General features: G+C 38.5%; 1 protein-coding gene across 1 annotated transcript in view; it reads left to right on the top strand.

Moving 5' to 3' along the window:
- ADAM9 (ADAM metallopeptidase domain 9) overlaps positions 1 to 13570 on the top strand; it is a 147957-nt gene that overhangs the window by 10297 nt on the left and 124090 nt on the right. The window contains exon 3 of the mRNA XM_032329020.1: positions 3115 to 3173. Within this exon, the coding sequence (XP_032184911.1) occupies positions 3115 to 3173 (59 nt within the window). The remainder of the gene's footprint in view (positions 1 to 3114; positions 3174 to 13570) is intronic.

The following is a 13570-nucleotide window of genomic DNA, read 5'->3' as shown; positions in this document are numbered from 1 at the left end:
AAGTAATATATTGATCCTTAGTAGCTTTTTTTTTTTTTTTGAAAGACAAATGGTCAACTTGAAACATAACAGAATGAAATAATTAAATAAAATTCTATGACCAGGGTAGGATGTGGATTATATAGTTTTCTAACCCTTTTCTCACTGGTCTTGGTTACAGTGGCCTTTTCATAATAATAAGAATTAATCTCTCTCTTAGCTTATGATAGGTAGAATACATCATACTGTATCTTCACAGACTCTGGAGAATAGTAGTATGTTACATGTATATATTTCATTATATGGGAATGTTCACTCAGAAGTGAGTAGAAGAAACATTACTGTGTGGTTACCGGGGTAACCAGTACACAAAATTATTATTATTATTATTATTTTTAAAGATTTTATTTATTTATTTGACAGACAGAGATCACAAGTAGGCAGAGAGGCAGGCAGAGAGAAAGAGGAGGAAGCAGGCTCCCTGCCTAGCAGAGAGCCCGTTGCGGGGCTCGATCCCAGGACTCTGGGATCATGACCTGAGGCAAAGGCAGAGGCTTTACCCCACTGAGCCACCCAGGCGCCCCCACAAAAATTATTTTTTATACTGTTTTCTCCAACTGTAAAGTTCAGAAATACTAAGTTTGGAATTCAGTTGATTTTGCAAACTCTTCAACTTTAGAAAAGTATAATCTAACTTTATTATGATTTAAAAGTAACAGATGATGCAGGATAGAGTTTAGCTTATTATGTCTGAATCTCTGGTATATTCATAAGTAGAAGGGAGTGCATACATTGTTCAGGGACTGGGCCTTGTAGAAAGAACACTGGAGTTTAGAGGCAGGAGCGTTTAGTTCTTGCCCGCCCTCTGGGTACTGCCTCTAGTTGCATACGTCATTCACCTCTAGTTCTTCTCTATTAAGTAAGGAATAAATGGCCCTACAATTTATAATTCTTCTTTCCTTTTGTTTTGAACTGGATGTTCTACCATTTGATTATGTTTTGTCTTAGGATGGAATTAATGTGTACTTGCTTCATTATTTTTCTCCTTTTCTTCACTTTTTAGCACAGGGACTATGCTTTCGACTTTATTGTGTTTCTGATTTCTACATCAGTACTGCACACATAGGTACTTGTGATCATAACAAATGTCATTCATATGCCCTGATAAATATTTGAACAAGTAAAAGCATGGTTTGGGCATTAGAGATACGCCAGTGAACAAAACAGACACAATTCATGTTCTTATGGAGCTTCCATTCTATCAGGATGGGGGTAGGAGGATACAGTAAACAAATAATATAAATGAATAATGTAGATTATTTAAGGTGATAGTATGTGCTCTTGAGAAAATTATACCAGGAAGGTGGATAGTGAGTGCTGGAAGTGAGGGTATGGGTGGGGTAAGAGGGTTTGTATTTTTTTAGTAGGGCAGCCTAGGAAAGCCTTACTGAGAAGTTGACCCTTGAGTAAAGACCGGAAGCAGGGGAATGAGCAATCTGGACAGATATTTGGGCAGACAGTACAGTATCACGAAACAACTCTCAGACTCTTCAGAATTTCTGTGACAATAGGACAGCCAAGAGCAGACAGGATAGAACAGCACATGCCAAAACTGTGAAAGTGGAAGGAGCTTGGAATTTTTGTTGTTGTTTCTAACTTTCTTTTGTTTAATTGTTAGTTTTGATTCTTTTCTTATTGGAATATAATTAATATACAATGTTATATTAGTGTCATATGTACAGTTTAATGACTTAGTAATTCTATACATGACTCAGTGCTCACCTTAAGTGAAGTCACCATCTGTCACCAAAGTTATTACCATCCTACTGACTATATTCTCTATGCTGTACTTTTCATCTCTGTTGTCTTATTTATTTTGTCACTGGAAGTTTGTACCTAGGAGCTTGGTATTTTTGATGCCTAAGTTGAGATTGAGGTAGGTCACAGGTAGCTCACGTTGTGAAAATAGAGTGCCAGGAGCTGTAACCACCTAGAAGTGGGCTCTTGATGAGTTCCAGAAGAGGGGATCATGCTATTTCTTGGCAAAACGTTAACTTAGAGCCCAGAAACAATAAGGAAAATAAGAGGTCACTTCTGATAATATTATTTGTTGAGTCCCTCTATGACTTTTCTTTTTGGTCAAAGAGTTAATGGAAAGTGAAATCTCATGGTTTTAGGGATCACAGTAAGCACTTCTGGTGGATGAAGTGGTGAGCTGCTGGGGAAGTTGTTTGAGATAAAGAAGAGGGGAAAAAAAAAAAAAAGAAGAGGGGCCTGTGAACTTGAGCTTGTGTAAGTGCAGGTTACCTTATCTCAGTTCATTGGCTCAGATGCTGTCATTTGTAAGACACACTGTTGTTTAATAGACCACTAATTATGGGGTGCCTGGGTGGCTCAGTGGGTTAAAGCCTCTGCCTTTGGCTCAGGTCATGATCCCAGTGTCCTGGGATCGAGCCCCGCATCAGGTTGTCTGCTCCGCAGAGAGTCTGCTTCCTCCTCTCTCTCTGCCTGCCTCTCTGCCTACTTGTGATCTCTGTCTGTCAAATAAATAAAATCTTAAAAAAAAAAAAAAAAGACCACTAATTACAAAAGAAACAGAGCCCTGCCAGTTCGACTGCTGCACCTTTGTTTGATGCATCCTGATTTCAGAGATGTTCATTTGAGGGGAAAAAAGTGGTTTTTAGAAGTGGTGAAATGTGGTAAGCTGTGTGAAGCCATAAAATCATGAGTATGAATTTCAACTTTTGGGTAACCAGAAATAAAGATAATCCCTTGAAACTAAGAAATGCATTTCACTTAAACAAAAGGGAAGAAGTACTTTACATTGTAGTTAATACATGACCACACTTAATAGAAATAATTTCTGAAGTTACAACTGAATTATAAATGAATTTAAGGAAAGTTTAGATGGACATGCAAGTGATTTCCCACAATGGGTTATTAAAGGAAGGTAGGGATGATCAGAGTATCTTTTTATTATTTAAGAGCAGTTATAAGGTTCTGTAAAACAATTTCAGTCAGTGCCAGATTATTTTAACTCAGGATGGAATTTCTAGTCTTATAAATACCTGTTGTTGAAAAGTGATTTATAAGATGGTGTTTTATTGTTTTTTCTTTTTCCCCCTGTGCTTTTAGGTGTCTTATATCATCCAAGCTGAAGGAAAAGAGCATATTATTCACTTGGAAAGAAACAAGTAAGAAATTTAATTTACTTTGGCTTTTTGGTTTAAAAAATAGTATGTTTTTAAAGAGTGTATTTTATTTTATGTATTTTTTAAAAAAATATTTTATTTATTTATTTGAGAGAGAGAGAGTAGGAGAGAGCATGAGAGGGGAGAAGGTCAGAGGGAGAAGCAGACTCCCCATGGAGCTGGGAGCCTGATGCGGGACTTGATCCTGGGACTTCAGAATCATGGCCTGAGCTGGAGGCAGTCGCTTAACCAACTGAGCCACCCAGGCACCCAAAGATAGTGTATTTTAAATAGTATATTTAAATAGTCTATTTAGTTAGATATTGTTCAGTAGATTGATAAAAAGGTGAAAATAACAGGAGTAGCAGTGTGGAAAAAGTCATACTATTTTTGGTTTCCGTTGACGTTAGAGCAAGGGAAAATAAATTAAATTAAAGCCAAAGAAAGTTGTATTTCAGGAGAAAACTTTTTAGTTGTGATTGGCCTAAGTAACAACTAAGCAGGGATAAAGAAGTCTTTAATAGCTATATCAGTCTGCTTGTGCTGCCATAACAAAATAACGCAGACTTTAAAAAAAAAAAAAGGAAGTTTATTTTTCTCACAGTTCTGGAAACCAGAAGTCCAAGATCAAGGGGCCAGCTGGGCTGGTGTCTGGAGAGGGCTCTCCCCTTGAGTTGCAGATGGCCATCTTCTCATGCTGCACTTACATGGCCTCCTTGTTATGGGGGGTGGGGGTTAGGGGAAGGAGCAAGCTCTGTGGTGTCTCTTGTAATAGGGACACCAATTCTGTCAGTTCAGGACCTTACTCTTATGACCTTATTTAACCATAATTACTTCCTTAGTAGCTCCATTTCCAAATATGGCCACACTGGCTGTGAGGCTTTAACATATGAATTTTTTTGCAGGGGTTGAGCATGGGGAGAGGGGATGGTCACAGATACTTAGGATGCCAGAGTAGTCTCTCACCACTCCCTTTTAATCCCTTCTCCACATTTTGGCATGTTTTCACCTGATTACACTTTGGTCTGTTTCCTTTGACCCACCTCTTGAAATGCCAAGTTTTTAACCATGCTGAGTCACCCACTTTCCTGTGGTCTGTCTCTCCCTTTTCCTTTTTCTTTCTTTCTTTTTAAAAAAGATTTATTTATCTCTTTGAGAGAGAGAGCACACAAGTGTGAAGGTCAGAGGGAGAAGGAGAGAGAATCTCAAGCAGGCTCCCCACTGAGCATGCACCCTGATGTGGGACTTGACCTCATGACCCTGAGATCACAGCCTGAGCCAAAACCAAGAGTCAGATGCGTAACTGATTGTGCCCCCAGGCGCCCCCCCTTTCCCTTTTCTTATGTAGCACAACTTAAATCTTAGTGAAAAATCCTAGAAAAAAAAAAAAGTCGCCTGATAAGCCCATCTACAGTGAGGTATGAATGAGGGAGATATAAAGTATTTCTGCCTAAGGACATGCTGCTCAAAGCTTAGTCCTGGAACCTCTCAGCAGCCCTTGAGAATTTGTCAAGTGCAAATTCACTGGACTAACCCTAGAATGAAGTAAACGTTTGGGAGGTGTCATAGCAATTTGTGTTTTAACAAGCTTCCTAGATGTTTTAACAAGCTTTCTAGATGCATTTTGTGCATCCTCAAGTTTAAGTAAGACTTTTAATCCAGAAGAGGATGTTAATCCAAAGGGTTTGAGTCCCCCTAGCAGAAGTTCAGGCAGTGCAACAGATATGGTCCAGCAGACTTTCTGAAGCCTTCTACTGTATTTGATGGACGTTAACATTTATTGAACATTTTCTATGTCCCAGGCACTGTATTAGGTACTTTTAGGTATACTATTTATATAATTCTCACAAAACTCCTGAAGGATCTTGCTTGACTCTAATGCAATGATGTCAATATGTAAAAAACCCTAATAGATCCAAATATTTTCTTCTGTTCCTTTCTGTAGGACTTGTAAATTAATTAATTAATTAATTAATTAAATTAAAATTAATTAAAATAATACAGTTGACCTTTGAACAACATAGGTTTGAACCAATGGGTTGGCTTATATGTGGATTCTTTTCAATAAATATATGTACAATACTGTAGGTGATTTTCTCTTCCTTATAACCTTATGATTTTCTTTCTTTCTTCTTTTTTTTTTTTTTTTGAGAGAGTGAGAGATAGGGAGAGAGAGAAAGAGCGCTAGCATGGGGTAGGGAGAGGGGCAGAGAAAAAAGGAGAGAGATAGTCTTGCCCAGTATGGGGCCCACTGTGGGGCCTGATCTCCCAACCCTGAGATCATGACCTGAGCTAAAATCCAGAATTGGACGCTTGACCAAGTGAGCCACCCAGGCACCCCCCCTCACTGTCCCTTTTTTCCCTAAGAGAGAGAGAGAGGAGGGGAGGGGCAGAGGGAGAGAGAGAATCTTAAGGTGGTTCCATGCCCCACATGGAGTCTGACTCAGGGCTCAGTCTCACAACCCTGAGATCATGACCTGAGCTGATATCAAGAGTGTGACTCTTAACTAACTGAGCCACCCAGGTACCCCCTTACGCTTTTCTTGACAACATTTTCTTTGGCTTACTTTATTGAAAGAATACAGTGTAAAATACATATAATGTGTATAATACGTGTTAATCGACCTCTTACATTATCCATAAGGCTTCTGGTCAACAGTGGGCTGTTAGTAGTTACGTATTTAGGGAGTCAAAAATTATATTTGGGTTTTTGACTGCATGGGGTGTCAGTGCCCCAAAGTCCTATGTTGTTTAAGGGTCAACTATAGTTTCTTATGTTTGTATAGTTTTCATCTTATAAAGCATTTTCATAACCTTTATCTCATTTATTGTATTGTTATAATCTAAATGTTGAGCAGTGTCTGTTGTCCTCATTTTATGCATTAAGAATATCAAGGTTCAGGGAAATTCCTTGACTTGCTCAAACGTAGTTTGTAAGGTTTTAAGCTGAGGTACAAGTCCCAAGTCATTTGACCAGAAGTCTGGTGATCTACATATGTATGTTATGTCTGCTCTGTATTACTATGCTTCTTGATTTGGTGGCAAATGGTACTTTTCCAGGCATTTGTGAGAGTTGTTAGGCCTTTGAGTATCTTTGAAAGGTGGTCATCAAAGCTAGTGATCACTAATAAAAAGCACAGTGGATATCTTTAATAGAATGGCTCAGATGCATTCTTTGTAGTAATAGGGAAATTATGAAATTCAATAAAGGAGTGACTGTGTTCTAGTAAATGCACATTTTTTTTTCCATTGCCTCTAGAATAGTGGTCTTAACTCTTTTTAGGTCTCAAATCCCTCAAGAATTTGGTTAAGGCCATGAACCCTTCTTGTGGAAGAGGGTACGTAATCACTTACATGGAGTATTTGGCAGGAACTAGGGTTATGGGAAAGAAGAGGTCACATCTTTTTGTGCAGGTGCTGCAAGATTTAAAAATGAAATGGAAGGGTAAGTTAAATATGTCACTTTTATTACTGATAAGGGCTGGGTGGAGGATTTAGCTTAGAATGAAAGCCTGGTGGGCCTCTTAATCCTGAACCCCAGCATCAGGCAGAGTGGCCTCTAGGTAGCACATTCATGTCAGTGCTACCTAGTGGTTACGCTCCTTCTGGAGAAGCATAGCAGAATTTGCTCTCACTGGGTAGGCAGTGACTTCAGAGCAGAGCAAACTATCTCCAGTTTATTCTTTTCAGATTCACCACTAGATGGAGGGTGTGTGTGTGTGTGTGTTGGGGAGAGACTGGAGAGGAGGCACTGCGCTGATAAACAGGGTTGAGTAATTAAAAGGACTGCAGATGCCTTAGGCTACTCTCAGGCTCACTCTGGGAGCTTTTAAAAAAGGTGAATGATACGGTGCTTCAGGACAAAGAAAGTGCAGATAATCATCAAGGGGATGGAAAACTTTCTGTACATCCCAGATGTGCTTTGTCTCTAGATTACAAACCTGTGAGATAAGTGTGTGGCGTCTTACTTTCAGGGGAGCCCAGGCACATGTTTACACAAGGGGTCTTTTATACCACCCTGGTCAGGTAGCCAAAGACAGGCCGTGCAACTGATTCAAATGCCTGCAAACCATCAATCTCTCTATCTTTAAACAGTATAGGCAAGCTGAGCCTGGCTGCCTCCGGGGGCGTTGGGAACTTTAAATGGCACACTGTAAATCACTAGCTAGCACACTCCCTTCTTGACATGTCCATAAGCCCTGGAGATAAGCATGGAGCTGCTCTGGTCCTGCAAATGACAGATTCTTTGTTTGACCAAACTTCAGTCAGGCTTCTGGACCTTCTAGGTGTATCAGTGCACTTCCTTGTAAAATCCAGTTTTGGTAAGAACCCTACTAATTCAATTTAGCACGAACCACTAACCCCCTTGTCCTCGATTTCTGATCATTCTGGACATGTGATCAGGCTCCTCATTTTTTAGCTGTCCCCAGGTGACGTCTGATCACCATGTCCTGTTTCCAGCAAGTATCTGTTAGGTTGCTTTAGCTAGAACCCCCCCCTCGCCCCTGAAATTTCCTGTCAGTAGTTTTCTATCCATTGCCACCCTGCCCCTTGGCTATAAATTCCCTCTTGCTCATGCTGTATTTGCAGTTGGTCCTTCTCTCACTCCTCCACTATGAAATCCTTTTGAAATGGTCCCAACACTTAGTGTAATGATCCTGAATGAAGTCTGCCTCACTGTCTTTAAAGGTGTCATTGGGTAATTTTTTTCTTTGACAGTCATTGTGCCATGACTCAGATAGGATCAGAGTCATCATTGGACCCCCGGATCTCTCACCCAGGGCCCTAAGTATGCATCTTTGAAGGCTTTGTCTTCATTCCTGGCTGATTGATTGGGGATCCATTGGTGAGTCTGACTCCTGAACTGTTGCACCAGACAAACGTCTATTGACGCTGGTAAGGACAGATTTTGATTTTTAAGATACTGATTATACTCTTTGAAGCTGGGTTAGAGTCCCAAGCTTTTTTTTTTTTTTTTTTTTTGAAGGTACCTGCTGGGCTGGAAGGTCTTCCTGCCTCTTGTTCTGAGTGGGGATCATTCCCTGACTCCCTGGGCTGGAATCTTCTTCCTCCTGGCTCTCTCTGAGGTCTCTTTTCTCTGTTGTATCCCTCTTCTCCCAGGGGAACTTCTCAGCCAACTGAAACCCCTTTTCTCAAACTCCTGCTGACTTTCTGCTGGGCCTGCTTACTTTCTTATTGACATGATTTTGGTGAGGGTAATTTGGAACTTCATTGTCCTCTTTGGGAAACTTGAGATCTCTCCAACCTCAATACTCCCTGTACCTCTCCCTTCCTGCTGCTTCTGCTCCTCCTTCCTCCTCTTACCACCTCAGTCTTCCCTCTAGTTTCTTTGAATCCTTTGCGATGTACCTCTTCAAGCCCCTACCGTCTCTGTCCCTTGGTCCACCCTTGTTGACTTTTCCCTTCCCACTTCAGCCTTCAGCTCTCCACAGCCCCTGGAATTGCAGACGCCTTAACCTCCATTGGGCCCTCTCAAGGGAGTCAGGTACCCCTGACAGCAACTCTCTGAGACTTAGAAGAGGGAAAAAAACCCCACTATTTGAAAATAGAGTTGGACAGTTTATCCACTTATGGACTTTGGAAATGTCCAGACAGCACTTGGATGTCTTTTCAGTCAGTCATCTAAAATTCAGTCTGTTGCCTTCGTAAGATTACATATCACAGTAAAAAAAATCTTAAAAGTTTCCACAGTCATTGGTAGACAAGTCACCTTAACTGGTCCATTTGCCACAAATACAATTCGGGTGAAAATACAAAGGGGAGATAAACCAGTGAGACTGCATTACTGTTTTACTGACTCACGGCTAAAATTTTGGAACGGAAGCTGTAAGATCTCTATTTGTGTATGTCTGTATGTTTATATCTGTTTATATATATGTGTACTATAGATGTGCTGTAGTTTCCTGCCTCTGGATGGAATGATCAGATTAATTTATAAAATCCCTTAAAGGAGAGGTGCCTGGGTGGCTCAGTTGGTTAGGTGTCCGACTGATGATTTTGGTGATCAGGTCATGATATCGTAGGTGGTGAGATGAAGCCCTGTGTCGAGCTCTGCACTTAGTAGGGAGTCACTTGAGGTTCTCTCCCTCTGCCCCACCCCCCACTTTTGATGTCTGCGCATGCTCTCTCTCTCAAATAAATAAATATATCTTTAAAAAAAATAAAATAAAATCCCTTAAAGGAGTTCTGTTCATATTGGCTTTGGCTAATGAACACTTATATAAATTTTCTTAAAACTCAGAAATAAAGAAACTAACCCAAGTCTTTTTTTTTTTTCTTGAAGTTTGCATGATTTGGGAAAATCTTTCATAAATAAAGCTAACTTTAAAAGTATTGATAAAATTATTGATAAACTGACAACATCAGAGTTTTCAGCATTAAATATGTAATGGAGATACAAAGTTTTTTCCTACCTGTGTTTACCAGTCAAACAAACTTGTTATTTCTGCTAGATGTTTAAGATTTTAAACTATAAATCTAACCTAAAAACAAAATGTATAATAAAAAGGAATTGCTTAGTGTGTGTCAAGCACAGCAGTTAACAAAGACAAAGAAGAAAGAATCAGATGAATAACTTTGTAGGTTCTTTAGCTTGTTTGCATCTGTGATTTTTTTTTTTTTTGATACTTGCTTGACTTGTCAACAGGAAAAAATAACTTAAGATGATGGATGGCTAGCTTTGTTTAGTTAATGTCTTTGAAATTATGTAATTCAAACATAATTGTTAAGTTCAAGTAAACTAAATAGGTATAAATGGGATGAAAGTTTATAAATGAACTTCTCAATGATCATTCTGTTTTATAATAGGTCTCCTTAAAAATAGTTTTAAAAACCTCTTCATAACTTTAAATGTTCAAGCTGTACAAAGTTAAGTTAGTGATTTATATTTATTGGCTGTCTAGATCTCATTCCCAAATTAGAGAAAATATTGAAACATTAATTGATGAACATTATTAATTTTATTCACTTTTGGCATCTCATTTTTAATATGGTATAGAAAAGCTAAGTATACTTGAATCTGTGAATAAACATGATAAAATTGTGCTATGAAAAAGACACATGTCTCTAGGAATTATGAAATGATAATACTCTTAAACCTGGTACAGTATGATAATATGTGAATTTGCAGTTGTCCACTTCCTATTTTTCACTGAAAATTTGAGTTTCTGATGGTTAAAAATGTAGTCAGTATATGCAAATGAAACTACTAGGAATAATAAGGGTAAAGAAAAATAAGTTTATAAAAAGGGAAGTAATATGTATTTTTGATAAGGGAAGGTATGAAGGACAAGTTTTTGTTAGGGGGAAAAGAGTAATTTTTGTAAAGTGGGACTGGTTGTTCCAGAATGCTAAAGAAGAAAAGAGTAGGATGAAAACCGAATGTTTATAAGAAAAATTTCTTACAAGATTTGAGGAAAAGAAACCTTGGAAAAGGAATCCGTAGCTGCCCAAGATTGGAAGGATTTATTTGTAGGGTTTTTATATATTTATTTATCTTAATTTTTAAAAATTCGCCTTAGTATTAATAGCACACTGATGTGAAACCATTATTTGGTTTTCTGTCTGTGTTAAAGCAACAAAGTTTTTTTAGATTATTTGTTTGCTCTTAATTAGAAATTGTAAAAAAAAAAAAAGCTGTTTTTCTTTACCTTTTAAGTAATATACCTGGGAAAACAAGATTTTGTGTTTTAAAACAATTTCTTGTGTTTCATGTCAATCAGTTCTTTGATTGAAAACCAGGTGTTCTTGATAGTAAGAGGCTAAGAATTTTTGTAACTAGGTAGTTTTCTGTATTTGCCTTTGAGATCTTTGAATTGTGAGTTTGGTTAAATGGATAACTAAGGATTGTTTCCCAGTGACCTGTGATCCTGTTTAGTCAGATGGTCGGACCTTCAGACCTTTGTGACAGCTTCTCCAGGCTCTAAGAAGAGTTGTTTTGTCAACCATAAGAAGAGTCTTTTTGACCTCAGATTAACTTTGAGATTTCCTAGATGACCCCTGGAAAATCTCATTGTTTTTGTCTCTCTCCTTATAAAAAGAGACACGTTTGAAACTAAAGAGACTCTTAATCTCACAAAACAAACTGAGGGTTGCCAGGGGGAGGGGTGCAGGGAGAAGGGGGGTGGTTATGGACATTGGGGAGGGCATGTGCTGTGGTGAGTGCTGTGACGTGTGTAAGCCTGACGATTCACAGACTTGTACCCCCGGGGCTAATAATACATTACATGTTAATAAAAAATAAAAAAATTTAAAAAAAGGTTCATGTTCAATTAGGCTTATTTAATATATTAAATTACTTGGGAAGCATTGTCAAATAAGTGATGATTGTACATGCAATATAGGTATGTGTTGTATTTGCGTATAGAAATTGTATGATGTTCACAGAAATTTGCCAGTACCTTTATTGTTGAGTTATTATCTTAAATTGGGTGGCAGAGAAGTAACAAAATGTCCTTGTCAATAGCATTGTGGTGAACTCTCATCAGGTCTTTAACCTGAACAATTTTGTCACTCACAGAAAGTAACAATATTACTGTGATTCTTCTCTAGAAGTGTTTATAACAGTGTAAGAATTTCCAGAGTTTATAAATCTTGGAACACTACATCAAAAACTAATGACGTACTTTATGGTGACTGACATAAAAAAAAAAAAAAAAAAAGAATTTCCTGAATTAATGAAGAAACAGATGGATTCATAAGAACTACTAACCCAGGATTAAGTACAGCAAGACTTACTTATATGGGCCTAAATGAACTGATGAAGATGATTATAATTTTTTTTTTGTAACTTTTTGTTTGAAACATTGCTGGTTCTTTAATTTTTTTTTCTTTCCAAATTTAAGGAAGACCTTTTCTCTTTTCTTAAGCTAAGAGTAATTTACAGCAATTTGTAATTTATACCTTTGTAAACAGAACTGAAGCACTGATCTTTCCTTCCTACCTGAGCTCTCTAGAAATTGAAAGCTCTTAGAGAATATTCTTATTTTCATGGCAGTATAGTTATTTATGTAAGTTATTGAGAATCTGTTCTCCTTGTACCAGAATACATTTGGAAACCTTAGTTATATCACCAAGGTTTTTGTAATGTCATATTTGAGAATGATATGCCTCAGATCAGATACGACTAGACAGCTTTAAGGAACTAAGGCTGACTTTAGGGAGCCAATGTTAATAAACCACACCCCTTGGAAAAACCAGCCTCTATCTGGCTTACGGGGTTTCCTGCCTTAAATGTGAGTAAGGAAGGTCATTTCTGGCCGGTCCAGGAGCCTCAAGGTATTTTGAGAACCCTGAGAAGAGAAGAATTCTCCTGTGTCTATAAGTACCACCGGCAAAAAAAAAAAAAAAGAAAAAAATCGAGTGGTGAGTTCTTCATGTGGCTTCCCAGCCCTTAGAGGCTTTTAAAAGTCCAATCTAAGATTCCTTTTGAAGTGTTCCAGTAAATCAAAACTCAAACAAGGGCCTATGCAGTCAGTCAGTATTTTTACTATGCTTATGTAAATAATCAGACCAGGTTTAATTAGACTAGGTTTACTTTGCAAACAGATTAGTCTTACTTTGATTATCTTGGACAGAAATGAGGGTGACTGTAGAGAGAAATTGTTTTTCACTGCAGTAGAAAACTGCAGTATACCCTTGCTGGCTCATCTTGCTAGTTTTTTTTTTTTTTTTTTTAATAAAGATTTATTTATTTATTTATTTTAGAGAGAGGTAGAGTGAGCATGTGTGAGCAGGGGAGGGGCAGAGGGAAAGAGAGAATCTCAAGCAGACTCTGCCCTGAGTGTGGAGCCGGAGCCGGGCGTGGGGCTTGATCTCCCAACCTGAACTGAAACCAAGAGTCAGAAGCCCAACCGACTGAGCCACCCAGCTGCCCCTCTTTTTGCCAGTTTTTACCAAATCCTGAAATCTTCTGATTTCCTCCAATAGCTGGCTACAACTCTCCAAATTAACATTTCCAATTTTTCTCCCTTCTGACTTGAAATCTTTGAGAATTAAGACCGCCCTTTTCATGAAGCTCTGTAAGTTGTAGCTGGACAAATTCACGTAAACTCCCCCCTCTTCCCCCCAATTTTTTTTCGCCACAGCAGACATGTATGGGCAACCTTCCTGTCTCCTGCTGTATGGCCCATTCAGAAAGTTCAGCAGAATGCCTGATGCCATCACCAGAGGCCTTCAGACTGCCACCCAGGAACTTGTCAGATGGCCAATGCCATCCTCTACCATACTTCAAGAACTTCAAATCTAAAAACTCTGACCACTGCCCATTGGACTTAGAAACTGGGTTTCTAACTATTAGTCTTTGTTTTTCTTTTATTTTCATAGCAACTGTCCTCATTAAATGTCTGACTGCTAGCAGCATCCAGCAATTGTCCTTTAAT

Source organism: Mustela erminea, chromosome 21 (genome assembly GCF_009829155.1).
Source record: "Mustela erminea isolate mMusErm1 chromosome 21, mMusErm1.Pri, whole genome shotgun sequence".
Classification (NCBI taxonomy): Eukaryota; Metazoa; Chordata; class Mammalia; order Carnivora; family Mustelidae; genus Mustela; species Mustela erminea.
This window is presented reverse-complemented; position numbering and strand designations above follow the sequence as displayed.